Below are 16,056 nucleotides of genomic sequence, written 5' to 3'. Positions count from 1 at the left end.
TTTATAAGACATTTATAAAACATTTTTAGTAATATAGTGATGATTTTTGTATATAAGTCATGGTGCATACTTGTAGTGCTGCTCACTTTTTTATGCACTCTAAATTTTTTTAGAAATTTTAAATTTTAGATTGCATAAAAACCTACTACAAAAATAGACTTATACATTTAAAATCTACTTTATACAATTGCATTTCTACTTACAACCAATACTAATGCAAATTTTTAAATTTTTATTTATTTTTCAATAAATAAATCTCTATATTATGAAAAAAAATTGATAAATTATAATCACAATGAGTACTTTATTTATTCAATTTAATCTAAACTTATTAAAAATATTATTATAATTTTAATATATATGTATTTCTTAGATGTCAATTATAGATTATGCTTGTCTTATTTTATTTATATATATGTATATATAGATTACTATTAAAAACATTTATGGACCATAATCATAGATTGTGATTTAATTTTTCAATAGTAAAAAACATATTATTACTGATTTTGTTAAAATTGACTTATTTTCTGGGTTTTAATTATATGTTTTGAATGATTCATACACACACACACACACACACACATATATATATATATATATATACATTAATAAGTATATATATATATATATATATATATATATAAATCTAATTTAATTATCAAATATTCAACAAAATACTTAATAAGAGAAACTATTTCTACATTGCTCAAATTGAAATAACTTCTCAATTGACTAAAATTTAAGTATGGCTTATTCAATGTGTCCAAGGTTGTTTATGAAAATAGGATGGTTTTTAATGCAATCTAAAAAGATTTTGAACATATTTACAAATATACTTTAGATCTTTTTTTGAATTAAGAATTATGTATAAATAATAAAAATTTACGTTTAAAAAGATCTAGTCTAGGAATAATGTAGCTTACATTTATAATAAAAAGATATAGGTAACTAAAACTTCTATTTAATTTTCATAATCTGAATATCTATATTTTTTAATTTTAATTAAAATTTAATAATAATATATAATCATCATTTATTAATAAAAAATGAACTATAATGTATTTGATAATATTTAAAATAATTATAATGATCATTAATGCAAAATTAAAAATATGTGCTTTTAATTTTATAAAATTTAAGTAAATCTAAATAAATTAATGACACTAGGTTTTCTTATATAACAAACAGTATAATAAAAAATAGTAGCCCATGATATCAGAAATAATATCAATATAAAATGTAGAATTTATATGAAAAATAAATATCTATCATAAAACATATACTACAAAATATAAAACAATATATGGTTGCAATCCATCAAAGAAGAAGTTAAGTATAACAAAACTATTACAAATTCTAATTTAAAAAAATCAAATTAAAATAAAAGTATATTATTAAATTTCAAATAAAAACTAAATAATATGTATTGCTACTTTTTTAGCCAACTTTCATGGCTGTTTATCCCCCTTTGCTATGTTGCATTTCAAATCTTTTTTTTATAATGTTGTTAAACTCTAAGCACACACCAATTATCCAATTTAAAAATATTGTTTGGTATTAAATTTTGTTTTAGTGATGGATGACTAAGCGTAGAGTTCCATATTATTCTTTCTCTTCTAATCGGCAGGTTTGCTTGAATTTCAGACGGCTCTGGAACGTTAACAGTAAAATTGTTGCATGTGAGTCGTAATTGCTGCTGCAAACGACTCACGTGCAATAATAATCTCTTTATGTTCCAAGCAGTACTTTGCACTATTTTGATGCGACCCCTGTTGCATTCCCTGTGTTGATGCCGGGTTATTTCGCATATTCCTGGGTGTTTCGTACAGATTCATGGGGTGCAGTATTTAGCGATGTGTGTCAATCGACGAAGCGACAGTTATGAAACACAAGCGCTCTACCTTCTGTTTCTACGGTAGTTTTTCGAGAATGCTTTGAACTCAGTGATGCTGGCTTAAGTACATTGGTTTCAATCTTGTAAGCAAGTTTATTCCGCTCCTAAAACAAATCGTGGCACAATTGTCCCCAACCAGGAATGAGGAGATGAGGGATTCTCAATTATGGACGCCTAACGAAGCGTCTAAAAGCAGTTGCGCTTGTCAGGAATCTTCTTTACGACAGAAGTTTTAGGAGCTGAAGGCCTCAACTTGAATTTCTCTTTCTCCTAACATTCTGTTGATGTTATTCTGAACTCCAATCTGATCGCCTGTAAAACGAGTGATTATATCCATTCAAGCAACTTCGTCTTGCTGAGAGAAATTTAGGTTTTGAAACAAAATATAAGATTGATTGGAGGTAGTTGATAATAGCCCTAGATGGTAACGAAACCATGAGAACGAAGGTAACGATCAATGGTACGACGGATCAAACAGGTCGATTGGGGAGATGCACAGGCTGAAGAATTAGCTGAGGCCATTGACCTGAATTGATAGAAGCAACCCAGACTTCGGCGAAACACGAAAACCAGTGTTTCTTTTCCATGCAGCACCCACAAATCATGGGCATGAGACCCCAAATTCCACAAAGAGTTACGGAGGAAATAGCGATGGACGTCGACACCCAGCAATGGCGTGCCGTTCAAAGTCATACTAGACATACCAAGCGGGAGAAGAAATCATGGCTGTACATTGACGTGAACGGTAACCATCAGGTCACTACCTACTTGGCTCAAAGGTTTTATGATTTACAATGTTTCATCATTGTGATGACATCTGTAATTCATGGAGGGTGGTGGTGGTGATGCTGCATCAGGATTTAGAGGTCGGAAAACAAGCGATTATGAGGCGGGCCCACCTTCCAGCGCGCGACCTACGCTTGTTGGACCCACTGCTGTCCTATCCTTCGTCAATTCTGGGTCGAGAACATGCCATCGTTGTCAACCTTGAGCACATTAAAATGATTATAACTGCTCAAGAAGTGTTCCTCCTGGATGCGCAGAACCCAATTGTTGCCCCCTTCGTGCAAAACCTACGGCGCCGACTACCTGCCTCAAACTCCACCACCCAGGTTGGACCGACCCCTTGCTGAAACTCTAAATTGCAACAAACTAACTCTCTGTGTAGCTTGAAGTTTGACAAAATGGATTATTGACATGCTCAAGGTCATCTAATGAAGTTAATTTAAGGCAAAAAGAACTAACTATGTCGACCTACTACCCGATGCTAGAATGTTCCGCCTGATAGATGCAATCACGCCGGCTCTGGATGCGAGGACCATACTAATGATCGAGAACGCCGCGAAGGACGTCACTGCACGAACACACCCACTGAGCAGGCGCTGCCGTTTGAGTTTCAAGCGCTAGAAGTGTGTCTGGAAGCTGCATGTCAACGTCTTGATTCCGAGGTTTCACGTTTCATCTCTTCTCTCCTAGAGACCACAGTTGCTGTAATCAACCATTGGCATCAACATGCTCGAATCTAAAACATGTTGGAACGACAAAAAAATAAAAGAACAATGTATCCGATGCTCTTATTCTCTGCCGTGCCTTGCAATTGGATCTCTACTCCCTGCTCAAATTGAGCTGCTGGTTTGTTGGGGCGCTCTAGTTACCAGTGGTTTTGGTGCTTTGAGTAGGCAGGTGATTTGTCGAAAGCCGCGCACCACGCACTTGATGCCCTGACCTCGCGAGTCAGCATCAAGCACCTAGAGAATGTTCGCCAAGTCAAGAATAAGCTAGTACTTATCACTGGCCGAGCGCAACGAGTGCGGGAACTCAACCATATTGATCACTAAAACTCATTACCATAGGTTTGGATTGGATAGTCCACTCTGGTTGCAGAACAATTACATGACTTCACTCTATGGAATCGTATTCGCAGGTGAGAGCCGAAATTGAGCAGCTACTGGATGACGATGGAGACATGACCGAAATGTACTTGAGCACCAAGCTGGTTAAGCAGCAGCTGGAGGTATCGATGCGCTCGGATACCACCGAACAAACACCTGCGATCCAATCGGCAGATAGTGGAGTCCATGGGCGAAACCACGGAGTCGTGCACTCCACCAGCGAAGGCAGTTGCCTCATGGTCACTGTCGAGGACCCCATAAAGTATGTTCACGACTCGAACCTGAGGGATCTGGTCCCGACAAGATCCTCCTCCAGAACCAAGCGGCATGCGGCGAAGGATCACTCAAGCTCATCGAGGTCCTCCCTCGCCATTCCTTGCATTGTTCTGCTCAACTCCAGACAACCCACTTCCCATACTGGCAAGTATCATAATCTTCAAAGCTGTGTCACTCGCATGCTCAGGAACTCACGGAAGCTTCCGAAAACTTACTGGTTGAGATGCTCCGAACCTGACCCTCAAATAGTGAATCGTGTGTGCAGAGAAGAGGAGCACCCCAAACAGAGAAACAGCCCCAGGAATCAATCACCGTTGCGTCGTTCCAACCTGCATCACAACATGGCATCGTCAGCAAAACAATTTCGGTTGCTTTCGCATCCCACTTGCCAAGATCAAGCCAGCCTCATTTACTTGTTTGTTTCTTCGTCTTGGTGAACAACAATCACCATCATAGTCGTTCTTTTCCACTGTTCGCGGCAGGCCAGAGAATGAAAACTTGCTAAGTTTGTCACAAGCTTGCGGGAACTGATAAAGAAACATGGGAATCATCAAAATGGTTACAGGGAGCATCTGAAACTGGGCCACGTTTCGTTCGACGCAGAACAAGTCCACAACAACACCTCTCTGCTAAGCAGCACCAGCAGCATGTCTCGCACGATGGGATCGGCAATCCACAGCAAACGACAACACGTGGAGGAACTGGAGATGCTCTTGGAGGCATATTTTGTGCTCATTGATGGAATAATTCGCCGTGTTGCATTGGTAATCCGACCTCCTTCAGTTTATTTGTCTATTAACATGGTACACAAGAAACATGATGTTTTTAAATAGGAATATATAACAATGTTGATCGTTAACGTGAAGGATGTGAAGTATATTGGACGACAAGTGTCTATGTTAATGGAAAGGAGATTGCATCCATGAGTGTAGGTGCAGGAATATATTGATGACACCGAGGATTTTGTGAAGATCACGCTTGCCGATCATCAAAACACCTTATTGAAAGTAAACATTGTACTCATCATTTCCTGCCTGGGGATAAGCATGTTCATTGCTGTCACAGGAATCTTTGGTATGAACATAGATATACCTCTTTTCAACGTTCCTTCGTATGGGTATTTCTGGTCTGTGGTGGGCATGTCCTCAGGAGCTACTGTGATTCTGTCGGCAACGATCATTGGCTGGTGTAAATATACAGATCTCATTTGAGTACGAAGAAAGAATGGATTGTGAATTCTTCATAATTGTTTATCTTTTGTAGCGGTAATAATTGCGACGTCGTGAAAAGAAGTTAACGAATTTTATCTAATGTGAACTTTACCAAAAGCTTTCGTATTTCCTACTATTAGAACATAAGAAAGGAGCCAAGAATGAGAGAGGCTATGGTGTGATATTTTGCTTGCAAAAGCAATTCAATTTAGACTCTGGGAAGAACGGAACTGCAATGGAACATGTTAGAGCCTCTTGCCTGATAGACGTATGAGCTCTCTCGTTGGAACCTACTCGATATGTGCACGCCTTTTCATCAGCATGCAACCGAAATCAACAGGGCACCTCAAACCTCGACCTCATACTTGTTCTAGTGCTTCACCTACATCTTGATACCATCACCCACACCAATCGGGAAGTAGCACACCATTAATGAAAAGCGTCCTGGATTTCGGTAGGTTTACCAAATATCACGGAGCTTGTGTGCCAGACCCAACCAACCGGAATGTTACTAAAAACCTTGTAACTTGTTCAATACAACTACAAAAATCTACAATTTAAATTCCACTGAATTCAGACTTCAACTCCCAATCACTTGTAAAGCGACATTATCAACCATAGGTGACCTTCAGCGACCTCAAGACAGTATGACTAGACGCAATTCTGAGACAGATCGGTAAGTCCACATTAAGACCACCTTTGCGGAAGCCGGAATTCAGTAAGGCGTTCCAACATTAACACAAAATTCTGTATGATAGTCTACAATCTTGTAAAACTCTGATGCGTGTTCACAGAGACAATTTTGAACTGAAACAAAAATAGTACCAAAATTAATCACCATTCTCTGGAATACAGCCATATTTTGTAAGGCTGGATTCTAAGCTGTAAATTTGGACTATCTACAAAGGATCGCTGTAAGATTCGCTGTAAGATTCACCTTTTCGAATCTTACAAACTACAAAGGAAAACATCGGTATAAGAACACTGATGAAGGGGTGTGAGCCCTCTTAAGCAGCCTGACTCTCGTTACTCTCAATGTATGGGGCAAAGAGGATGGAAGAGTTTTGACCACCAAATCAGAAAGAGTAGGACAATGCAACCTTGATATCCAGCTTCTCTTTCTCTCCTACAATCACCTTTATATGCTGGAATATCTAGCTGAAGTTCTTAAGTAATTTCAAAGTCGGCCAAAAAGCATTACCGAATTCCCAATTAGTATCAGCACAAGATAATGACCTGGAAACTTAGCCCTTCACATTTCACTAAGGAGGACAGAAATGTACGGAGTTGTAACTGTTGCGCACATCCGGACATGGGTCGTTCAAGGAAAAATAATTGTCGCACACATTAAAGAATATTAGGAAGCAAGGAACTCGCAGCTTCACCCCTGATCATATGATTAGCAGCATTTAATATACAAAAGTTGCTTGTCGCACAAGCTGTGGAAATAGAGTAGTTGGGTCCCATCCATCCCTGCAATGATACCAGTTTGCTTCATTGGTAACAAAGAACCCTCGGCACAAGCCCTAACACACACAAAAGCGATGTCCAACGTAGAGGTTCACAACTGACATTAGAAACAATTCCTTGCTTATTCTCCTTTCATTCCTACATAAAATACATGAAACTAAATGAAGAGCCGAGCCAACACTGGCTCCACTATGTTATGCTGGGTGCGAAGCACAAATGTAAGTAAACAATGATAGAAAGTTGCAATTAAGTGTGGACCTACTCAACCTAGTCTCGTCAACATCAACATTTATAGTTCGTTCAAAAGAGTCTCATGTCTAAGATGCAAAGATGTGATGGACTATCTGCTTCATTCCTTCCAAGAGTCATCGTAACTGTGAGGTACCTGCTACAACAATATCCAATTACAACATGTACATCAATATGAAATATAAAACAGGCCCTCATACTGTGCGAGGTCGGAGAGCAGAACTTCACTCACCAAGTCCATAGCCAGCACAGCAGAGCCCATGTTTGTCGTTGCAAATGGTACACAAAATGGGTCCATCTTGCAATAAGATATTCTTAAGGCCTCGATAGCATCACTAAAAATCTGCGTCCACAATTGTTGATGTTATGATCACAAAGAGCTCACAGGCTAAATGGAACTACCTGCCATGGCACCCCATGCGATGCCTACAACTATTTGAGCAGTGATTTTCATGAAGACCTATACTCCGATTCGAGGAGAGTACTCCGAACAAAGCTACAGCAGGTCCTTGCAAGTATTACACTAGTTTTGAAACCAAGAATATCATCCAAATATGAGGAGGTACATGATATAGATAAGAAACTCAACGTACTGAAAGAGACCATGGATTTCATAACTAATTTGCACTGTCACCTAATTTCAACTAACAAGATCTCTGGAAAGATAACTCGACTGCAAGTCTTGTGAGAATACCTGCATGCCTCCCATAGCTGATCCGACAAGTACACCACATCTTGACTTATCTAAATTCTTCATTACATCCTCTGTAAGTCCAGCATCGAACGCAGCTTTCTTCCCGGCAGTTAACACATTAAGCATAAACTTATCCATCCGCTTTGGAAACTTTCCAGCAACCCAACCATGTGGTGAAATGACTTAACTTCGCCTGCAATCCTCTGTCACAAAATAGTAGAGTTGAGGATAAAAATAATGGTTTGAATATTATTGGTGGAAAAAACGATAATGCACTGCTGGCAAGAGTCTGCGAAGTCCTCTTAAAACTTCTTACGTAGACTTTATGACATAGTGAGGTTTGCACGCTTCATCATAGTCTGTCACAGAATGATTATCCTAAGTTACAAGCAAATGTATGCAATAAACTACAAAAATTACAGCCTAGGAAATAAAAAAACCTCCACAACAAAGTCAAACCACCTTGACATCTTGGAGACTGACCTAACTCAAAGAGCGATAAGCAACTTCACTACAAAAGTAAAATCAATCAATCTCATTCACAGCTAGCCTCCAGATTCCGCTAGCTATGGCAAGCAGGTTAAGCACTCACAACTAAGTGAATAATCCAGATTAATGACCACAAATTCAATCATGAATAAAATATGTTATTTAAAATTACTGTGGGAAATTGCTTGCACTCGAAGTTTTCTATCTCAGAAACCCCACTCTTTCCTTCCAGGAGATTCGCGTAGAAGGTGTCACCGTCGTGACCAAGACTGGAGACTAAACCCATCCCAGTAACAACCACCCTCCTAGGCTTAGTGGACCTTTTCTTCGAATGGAAGGATTCTTTGACGGGTTGAACAGGCGTTGTTTGCAACAACTAAGGCCTTCCTTATACATCAAGTGAGTAAGTTACAAACAGAATTAAGAACCTGGCCATAGAACAGAAGTGGCTGAACTCTCAGATGAGTGAAACTTATTTCAGAATTATTACATTTTCAAGTACATTTTCTATTAATCTTCGTTTCTTACTTTCTATCACGAATTTCCCACACCAATGTTTTACAAAAAAAATCTATAGTGCGAAGGATGCTTTCATTTACTGGTATGGCTGTTCAGAGGTAAAAATCTTCCTCGTTTCCATGATACACTAAGCAGCTCAAGGAGAATTAGAGCTTCACAGCTCCTAGATACTCATAAGTAGCATGTTCATCAAACAAGTGTTGCTCAGAACTTTTAAATACTAAAGCACAAAGAATACAACACAGTCGGGGAGAATTTTTCACCTGATGTAGCTTTCAAGGGCCTCTTCACAGAACATCATCTGCGAACCCGGCAACTGGACACGTATGCTGCGAAAAACCAGGTACAAAAGGGCGAGGCCGCACCTATCGCCATTGTTCAGGAACAACTCTCAAGGAATCAATTTCTGCACAAGAATAATTTACCTCAATCCAGTTAGAATGAAGCAATACTGAAATCAAAACTGCAATGAGGGATATCCAGCCAAAATAGGAAAGCGACATGAAATTGCAATCAATTTAGCAGCAAAGCATACTTCAGACAAATGAAGAGTTAACCTTCGGTACTGGCAGTGAGCAGAATTTCCAGATGAAACTGGAACAATGATATCAGACACTCAGGCAAGGAGGAGGAGTCGGGTGTGTGGTGCTCGGGAATCATGAAGCATAAGTATGAACATCCTCTTCAAGTACTACTAGATAGAGAAAGTGGACGAAACCACTTCCAAAATTGTCGAATAGAGAACTCCGGCATAATTCATGAGAAAGCACACTGTTGCTACATCTACCATGGGCTAAAATTCCAGCTCCACCTGAAAATCATCTGAGATCGCTTTCAGCGACACAAGAGCAAGATATGTGCACTGAAGTGAAGTGCTCCATAATTACTAAATCTCCAACCAGTAGCAACAGGAGCCTCTACCCGCTTCTAAAAAATTGCGCTTGGACTGAATGAAGCACTTTTTTCCTTTGCAGAAAATCGAGGAGATACCGAAGCTACAGAATCCAGTAGGGAATACGCACATAAACAACGAGATTTCTTAGGTGACGATGGAAGTTTGATATGAAACCATTGTTTTCGCGACTAAAGCCAGCTCTGCATGAAGAGAATCGCAAATTCTAGGGCAAAATGTAACTACCACGACCAAAAGCCATATTTAATGAGAGAAAAATACTAAGCATGTAATAAAATGAAAATGGAGAATAGGCTCGCAACAACCCGAGCCTAAAATAAATGAAATAAAAAATAAATAAAAAATAGTCGCTACAAAAATGGCACTACATTGTCTTTCAGCCTCCAAAATACGAAACTCCAGCGGAGCACGCGTGCATTGTGCTCATTCTCCCTCGCCAAGACGTAAACGAAATCAGAAAACACAAAACTAAACGCAACTACTAATTCAAAACGTTTGGCAAATGTTTCCAGTCACGAGTGAACTACCTCGGAAACGCGCCACACAATCTCGCCTTGAAAAGAGACAGCAACAGACCCAATCTACGACCGCTCCACTTGCATCCGCGACGACAGTGCATCAATAGGACGGCGAATCGCTCTGTCCTGTAGAATGCAACACTGCAGCCTCGTCACTACGTGCCGCAGATACCTCCAGTCGAGGCATCTCAGCCGTTATATCTCAAGATTAAATCCTGACCTTTAAAAAATCTCCCACACTCCCACGCGGGCAGGGGAGCGAGGAGGGAGGTCGCTTCCAAGTCTACAAGGCGCTTGTAGAAAATGTTTTATGATTTGCAAAATAATTCAAAACAAAATAAACTTATCTAATATCTTATACCAAAATAATATTTTAAAGAGAAACTTAATCAAATCAGTTTTCTTAATTTTTTTTATTAAAATGTGATAATAAAATTTTACAATCTTTTCAATAGAGTGAGTAAATTTAAGATTTATCACAAAAATGAGATAAATTAAAATTTGGCCAGTCTATATTTTATTTCTTGTAAAAAGGAAATAATCAATGATGAATTCTTACTTATAAAATATATTTTTTTGAGAAAAAATTATGAGATTTTTTTTTTGAGTTGTAAAAATTCTTCCTGGAAACAAAAGTGTCACATACATTGAATGCTGTTGTGTCTGACAACAAAAAAATATCCTTTGAAGCAAGAGTTATGGTTGAAAATTGGGAATAAGTTGGGAGGTTTTTGGGACAAAATCCTGTGAGGAGCCTCAATTCCTCCCAATTTCTATACAAAAGGTTCAATCTGGACAGGTTTTGTTTCAATTCCCATACAAAAGTTTATAAGCCAATAGAATTAATTGCCTTTGCGAATTTATTGGCTCACTCATTGTAAACATTGTGAAGCTAAAAAATTATATTTTTCGTCTATATTTATTTTCTATAATGGACTTCTATACACTGTCGAATTCTAGCAGAGGAAGAAAGCAGGGATTTGGTGAAGTTTGAATCAAAAAACTATTCCTAGGTGGTCCAGATGGGAATGACCTAACATAGCAGAGCATAATTTTTTTTTTTTTTTTTTTTTTTTTTTTTAATGCATTATAGATGTGTTAGGGAGGCTTATCAGTAAAGTGCTTTGAGGCGTTGCACTCAGCAATGAGAATTTGTTTCCTTGCTGAGTTAGCTAGTTTCCTTCCACAAAGCATAGATCAAATCAAAAAATTTAAAAAAGAAAAAGAAAAAAAAAAGGTTTGTTTGGAGGTTTATTGCAAATCAATTCTTATGTATTTTTCAGTATATATATATATATATATATATACATACATACACACACATTCGAAATATATATTTTTTAAATATTTTAATCTAATCAAAATTTGTACCTGAATATCTTGTCATTCTATTGTTTCTAAATAGTCTAAAATAAAGTAATGCTAATTGGTGGCTATACAACTTTCATACCTTTGATAAGATTGAGGATTTTTTCCAAAATAATTATGGGAAGTGTAATCCCAATTGTAGTTCAATTTGTATTTCTTATTAGCTTAAGTATTGCATAATGATTGCACCTTATATTTTTGAATATCTAGGTCTAAAATCTATTTAAGATTGCTAATATATTAAAAAAAAAAAAAAAAAAAAAAAAAACACTAATATCACTAATTTTGAAATTAATATTTTTTTTATAAATAAATCAAAATATTTTGTCTTAAAACAAATGTATATATATATATATATATATATATATATAATAATGAAGAATAATTTTATTTTTCATAAAAAGTCATTAGAATCAAACATTGATTCTCGTAATCAATAAAAGATAATCGTGCATATAATTTAAGAGCCTTGCTATGCTAATACTCTACATAAATATATGATTTGTAATAAAATTTATACTAGTTAATCTCTAGACTCATCTAATATACTCTCTTTAGAATCTTTTTAAAATATGAGTTTTTTCTTGGAAAATATGTATTTTATATTAAATTATATTTTATTGGAAAAAAATCATCATCTTTATCTCATGTCATACTTTATAAGATATGAAATAAGAATAAATATCAATCCAAGTTATTGATTTAGAATCAACTTTTGTGATCTTTTATTTTAAACTCCAAAAATATTTCTTATAGAATTTCAATCCATTTATTTGGTACTTGAAAAAAAATACACTTTCATAAAAGAATTTTTATAGAGATCAAGTTAAACTTAGTTATTGTTTGTGTTCATTGCTTTTGATCATTTGACTAAGTAAACTACGAATATTTAATTTTGTATTTACTAATATTATATAGCTAAAGTGTAGTTGATTTTGATACTATGTTGGCTATTAGATTTATATATCTTGAATTTTATTACATTAAATCTTAATTAGAAAAGAAATTGTCATACATACTGTGATTAAGGACTCTGCATAATAGCTTATAAGCTACGCACATCTTTGACTAAATCTTAGATTATATAGAATATATTGAAGTATGTTTTTTCATCTAATATATATTAGATTCCACCTATTGTCAAGGACATAAACTATGAAGTTGTAGAAGATTCTAAAAGGTTCTAGAGAAGCTTTGTAGTTTGTAGAAACTACTTGAGAAGTTTTCAAGCTCCTGGAAGCTGCTTGAGAAGCTTCCTAGTTTGTGGAAGCTACTTGAGAAGCTTCCTAACTTGTAGTATATATAGGAGTCGAGACTGAGGGGATCCTCAGTCTCGACAATACATCTCTTGGAGCTCTAGCTCACCTCTCTAGTACTATTTTTGTACTCATTTGATTAATCTAGTTCTTGCCAATTCTTCTTGAGCTTCTTCTTTAGATTTCCAGTCAGTATTCTAAATTCGTGACACTTTGTTCAGATTGTACTCGTCTTTCATATCAGAGCTAGTTCTTTCTTGTTAGAGTGTGGATTATCCCTCTACTTGAAGGTGCTGGCATTTTAGAGGTTGCGGATTACCCTCCTCTAAACTCATATTTCTTCTATTATAATATTGGAGTCTTATCTTTCTTGGAGAGAGTAGATTATTCCTCTTCTTGAAGGTTTTAAGGCATTTTAGAGGTTGCAAAGTACCCTCCTCTAAACCAATACTGCCTTCTTGTAGAGTCATTTCTTTCCTTCTCTTAGAATAGCTGGACGTCAAGATATTAGTATGACTGAAAGTTTGGAGTCCAAATTGGATGTCATTATGAATGCTCTTGCTACGTTATCACGAAGAACTGTAGAGATTGAAGGAATCATTGTAAGACTTCATAATGATGGAGCATCTAGAATGGCATAATCGAGGATTCACCAACTTCAAGCTTCAACACCAAGAGAAGCAACTTTTCCTCTAGTTCAACAACGACCGTTGGTCTTACAATCAAAAGAACTCCGAATTAGCCTTTCAAACAAGTTTGATGGTACGAGTTCCAAGTTTTGAGGTTTTGTCAATCAAATTAGATTGATAATAGCTTTACAACCCGAATGCTATCTGACGGAGGAGTCATGTGTTGGATTGGTTGAAACTTTGATCACGAGGCAAGCTCTATCATGATTTGCTCCTTTGTTTGAGAAAAGATCGTCAATTTTGAACAACTTTGAAACTTTTTTAGAGGCTTTTGTGAAAGCATTTGGTGAACATAATAAGACGCAATGGACTACAACAAAGATCTGGTCACTACGATAAGGAGCACGCTTTGTACCAGTCTACACATCAAATTTCAAACAATTAGCGTACGACATCAACTGGGACGAGGAAGCATTACAAAATCAATTTTATTGGGGCTTGAGAGACGACGTGAAGGATTTATTATTATCTCTTCCTGATCCGCGAATGCTTACCGAAGCCATTAGCCAAGCTGTGAAGTGCGATAACCACCTATTCTAATGTCGCTAAGACCAACACTCAAGACAACATATGGCTCACCATGCTCCAACTATATCAGCAAGCAGCCTGAATTCACATTCAGAGGTGGAAGACATATAAATTGACGCGGTATGTGACAAATTTCTAACTCTAGAAATAAAAAAGCGGCGTATGGAAGAAGGACTATGCTTGTATTGTGGTGAAGAAGGCCACAGAGCTAGAAATTACCCCAAGAAGCAAAATTGATGAATTGTCAAGACTAGAGGTGCATTTGTTCAGAAAAATGAGAATGCCCAGCCACAAGAGGGACCATGCGGCTAGACAATTCAATACCACAACAACAATCAGGTTCCTCTCTTTCTGCTCAACCTGCCCATTGCTTTACTATTCTTCTATCTTTTGGCCTTCAGAAATTAAAAACCTTAACATTATTAGATTCAGGAGCATTTGCCTGATTTTTAGATGAAGAATTTGCTAAGCATCATAAGATTCGTCTAGTATAAAAATCTAAATCCGTTCACATAGAAGTAATGGATGGACAACCTTTATTATTTGGTAGTATCACCCATGAATCAGAACCTATAAAAGTGACGTTTAAAGATCATAGTAGTTATAATATTTTTAATATTATTAGAATCCCATCAAACCCTATTATTCTTGGTCTTTCTTGGTTAGAAATACATAATCCATCCATAAATTAGAGGTTACGAAGGATGACATTTCCTATAGAACATTCCGAGAGTACGCATGTTAGAAGATCTCGAATCAAAAAATCCTTATTTATTGGAGCAAGAGCATTTATAACACCGTCCAAAGAAGGCACACCGTTTGTCATTTATGCGACTCTAACTAGTAGAGAGAAGATTTTGACAGCAAATATATCAGAGCAATATAAGGATTTTGAAGACGTGTTTCAAAAGAAGAATGTCGACATGCTATCAGAGCATTGACGATATGATTGTGCCATAGACTTGCAGGAAGGAGCACAACCACCTTTTGGCCTAATCTACAATTTGTCGCAAACGGAGTTAGCGAAGTTGCAAAAGTACATTGATGAGAATCTAGCCAAGAACTTCATTCATCATTCAAAGTCACCAATTGGAGCACCAATCTTATTTGTGAAGAAGAAAGATGGCTCGCTACAGATATGCATAGATTATCGAGGTCTCAATAAGGTGACTAAGAAGAATCGTTATCCATTATCCTTGATATCAGGTCTTCTAGAGCAACTTGGATGTACAAGGATCTTTACAAAGATTGATCTAAGAGGAGCTTACAATCTCATGCGAATCAAGGAAGGAGACAAATGGAAGATAGCTTTCCATACAAAGTATAGCCATTTTGAATATAATGTCATGCCTTTCGGTCTTACCAATGCTTAGGTGGTCTTTCAACACATGATGAATGACATCTTTTGGGAGCACCTTGATGATTTTGTTGTCATCTATCTAGATGATATTCTGATATTTTCCAAGAACATAGAAGAGTATGAGAAACACGTTCGTTTGGTCCTTGAAAAACTCCACGAGCGAGGACTTTATGCCAAATTGGAGAAGTGCCTGTTTAACCAAACTAAGATGGAATTTTTGGGATTCATTGCAACTACAGAAGGTTTGAAGATGGACCCTAAGAAGGTGGAAGCAATTGTATCATAGGAAGTTCGAAAGCCGATTAGAGATGTACAATGCTTTCTTAACTTTGCTAACTTCTATCGGATCTTTATCAAGAATTATTCTCATATTGTTGCTCCGCTCACTTGGTTGACATATACAGACAAGCTCGAATGGGGACCTCTAGTGGAAAAAGTATTTCAAGATCTTAAGACGACATTTACTATGGCTCCAATCTTTGTACATCCAAATTTTGCAAAGGCATTCTATTTGGAGACCGATGCTTTAGATTTTACTATGGAAGCTGTACTTTTGCAGATAGACGTAGACGAGAAGCTTCATCCAGTTGCGTTCTACTCTCAAAAGTTTTTTGCTACCAAGATCAACTATGAAATCCATAATAAAGAACTTCTTGCGATAGTAGATTCTTTCTAAGAGTGGCGTCACTTTTTCAAATGAGCTGCACATCTGGTGACCATATACAAA

At 36.9% G+C, this 16,056-nt stretch overlaps 2 protein-coding genes across 13 annotated transcripts; one reads left to right on the top strand and one right to left on the bottom strand.

Annotated features, from left to right (window-relative positions):
• Positions 1 to 1,476: 1,476 nt before the first annotated feature.
• LOC112280816 (magnesium transporter MRS2-3) lies at positions 1,477 to 5,541 on the top strand. Of its 5 annotated transcripts, none has more exons than XM_073533820.2 (10): positions 1,477 to 1,682; positions 1,833 to 1,918; positions 2,037 to 2,653; positions 2,755 to 3,009; positions 3,169 to 3,345; positions 3,577 to 3,705; positions 3,822 to 4,147; positions 4,331 to 4,432; positions 4,631 to 4,829; positions 4,998 to 5,541. In XM_073533820.2, exons 3-10 carry the CDS (start codon positions 2,483 to 2,485, stop codon positions 5,274 to 5,276), a joined length of 1,638 nt encoding a protein of 545 aa, XP_073389921.1. In that variant the 5' UTR covers positions 1,477 to 1,682; positions 1,833 to 1,918; positions 2,037 to 2,482; the 3' UTR covers positions 5,277 to 5,541. The 5 variants fall into 5 exon arrangements, with proteins under 5 accessions (XP_073389921.1, XP_090105724.1, XP_073389922.1 ...); XM_073533822.2 differs by lacking the exon at positions 1,477 to 1,682 and having other exon boundaries at positions 1,697 to 1,918; positions 2,037 to 2,642; positions 2,755 to 2,819; positions 2,941 to 3,009; XM_073533821.2 differs by lacking the exon at positions 1,477 to 1,682 and having other exon boundaries at positions 1,696 to 1,918; positions 5,004 to 5,541.
• A 499-nt stretch (positions 5,542 to 6,040) lies between these two features.
• LOC112281554 (3-oxoacyl-[acyl-carrier-protein] synthase II, chloroplastic-like) lies at positions 6,041 to 10,277 on the bottom strand. 8 transcript variants are annotated; one of them, XM_073533828.2, is made up of 5 exons: positions 10,138 to 10,277; positions 8,961 to 9,103; positions 7,690 to 7,892; positions 7,228 to 7,338; positions 6,041 to 7,134 (listed from the first exon to the last, which is right to left on the bottom strand). In XM_073533828.2, the coding sequence occupies exons 3-5, from the start codon at positions 7,825 to 7,827 to the stop codon at positions 7,096 to 7,098; spliced, it is 288 nt and encodes a 95-aa protein (XP_073389929.1). In that variant the 5' UTR covers positions 7,828 to 7,892; positions 8,961 to 9,103; positions 10,138 to 10,277; the 3' UTR covers positions 6,041 to 7,095. The 8 variants fall into 8 exon arrangements, with proteins under 8 accessions (XP_073389929.1, XP_073389930.1, XP_073389928.1 ...); XM_073533829.2 differs by having other exon boundaries at positions 6,041 to 7,131; XM_073533827.2 differs by having other exon boundaries at positions 6,041 to 6,802.
• Between the last annotated feature and the right edge of the window lie 5,779 nt (positions 10,278 to 16,056).

Source organism: Physcomitrium patens, chromosome 4 (assembly GCF_059467195.1).
Source record: "Physcomitrium patens ecotype Gransden chromosome 4, ASM5946719v1, whole genome shotgun sequence".
NCBI lineage: Eukaryota > Viridiplantae > Streptophyta > Bryopsida > Funariales > Funariaceae > Physcomitrium > Physcomitrium patens.
The sequence above is the reverse complement of the archived record's forward strand: the minus strand, read 5'-3'. Positions and strand labels throughout refer to the sequence as shown.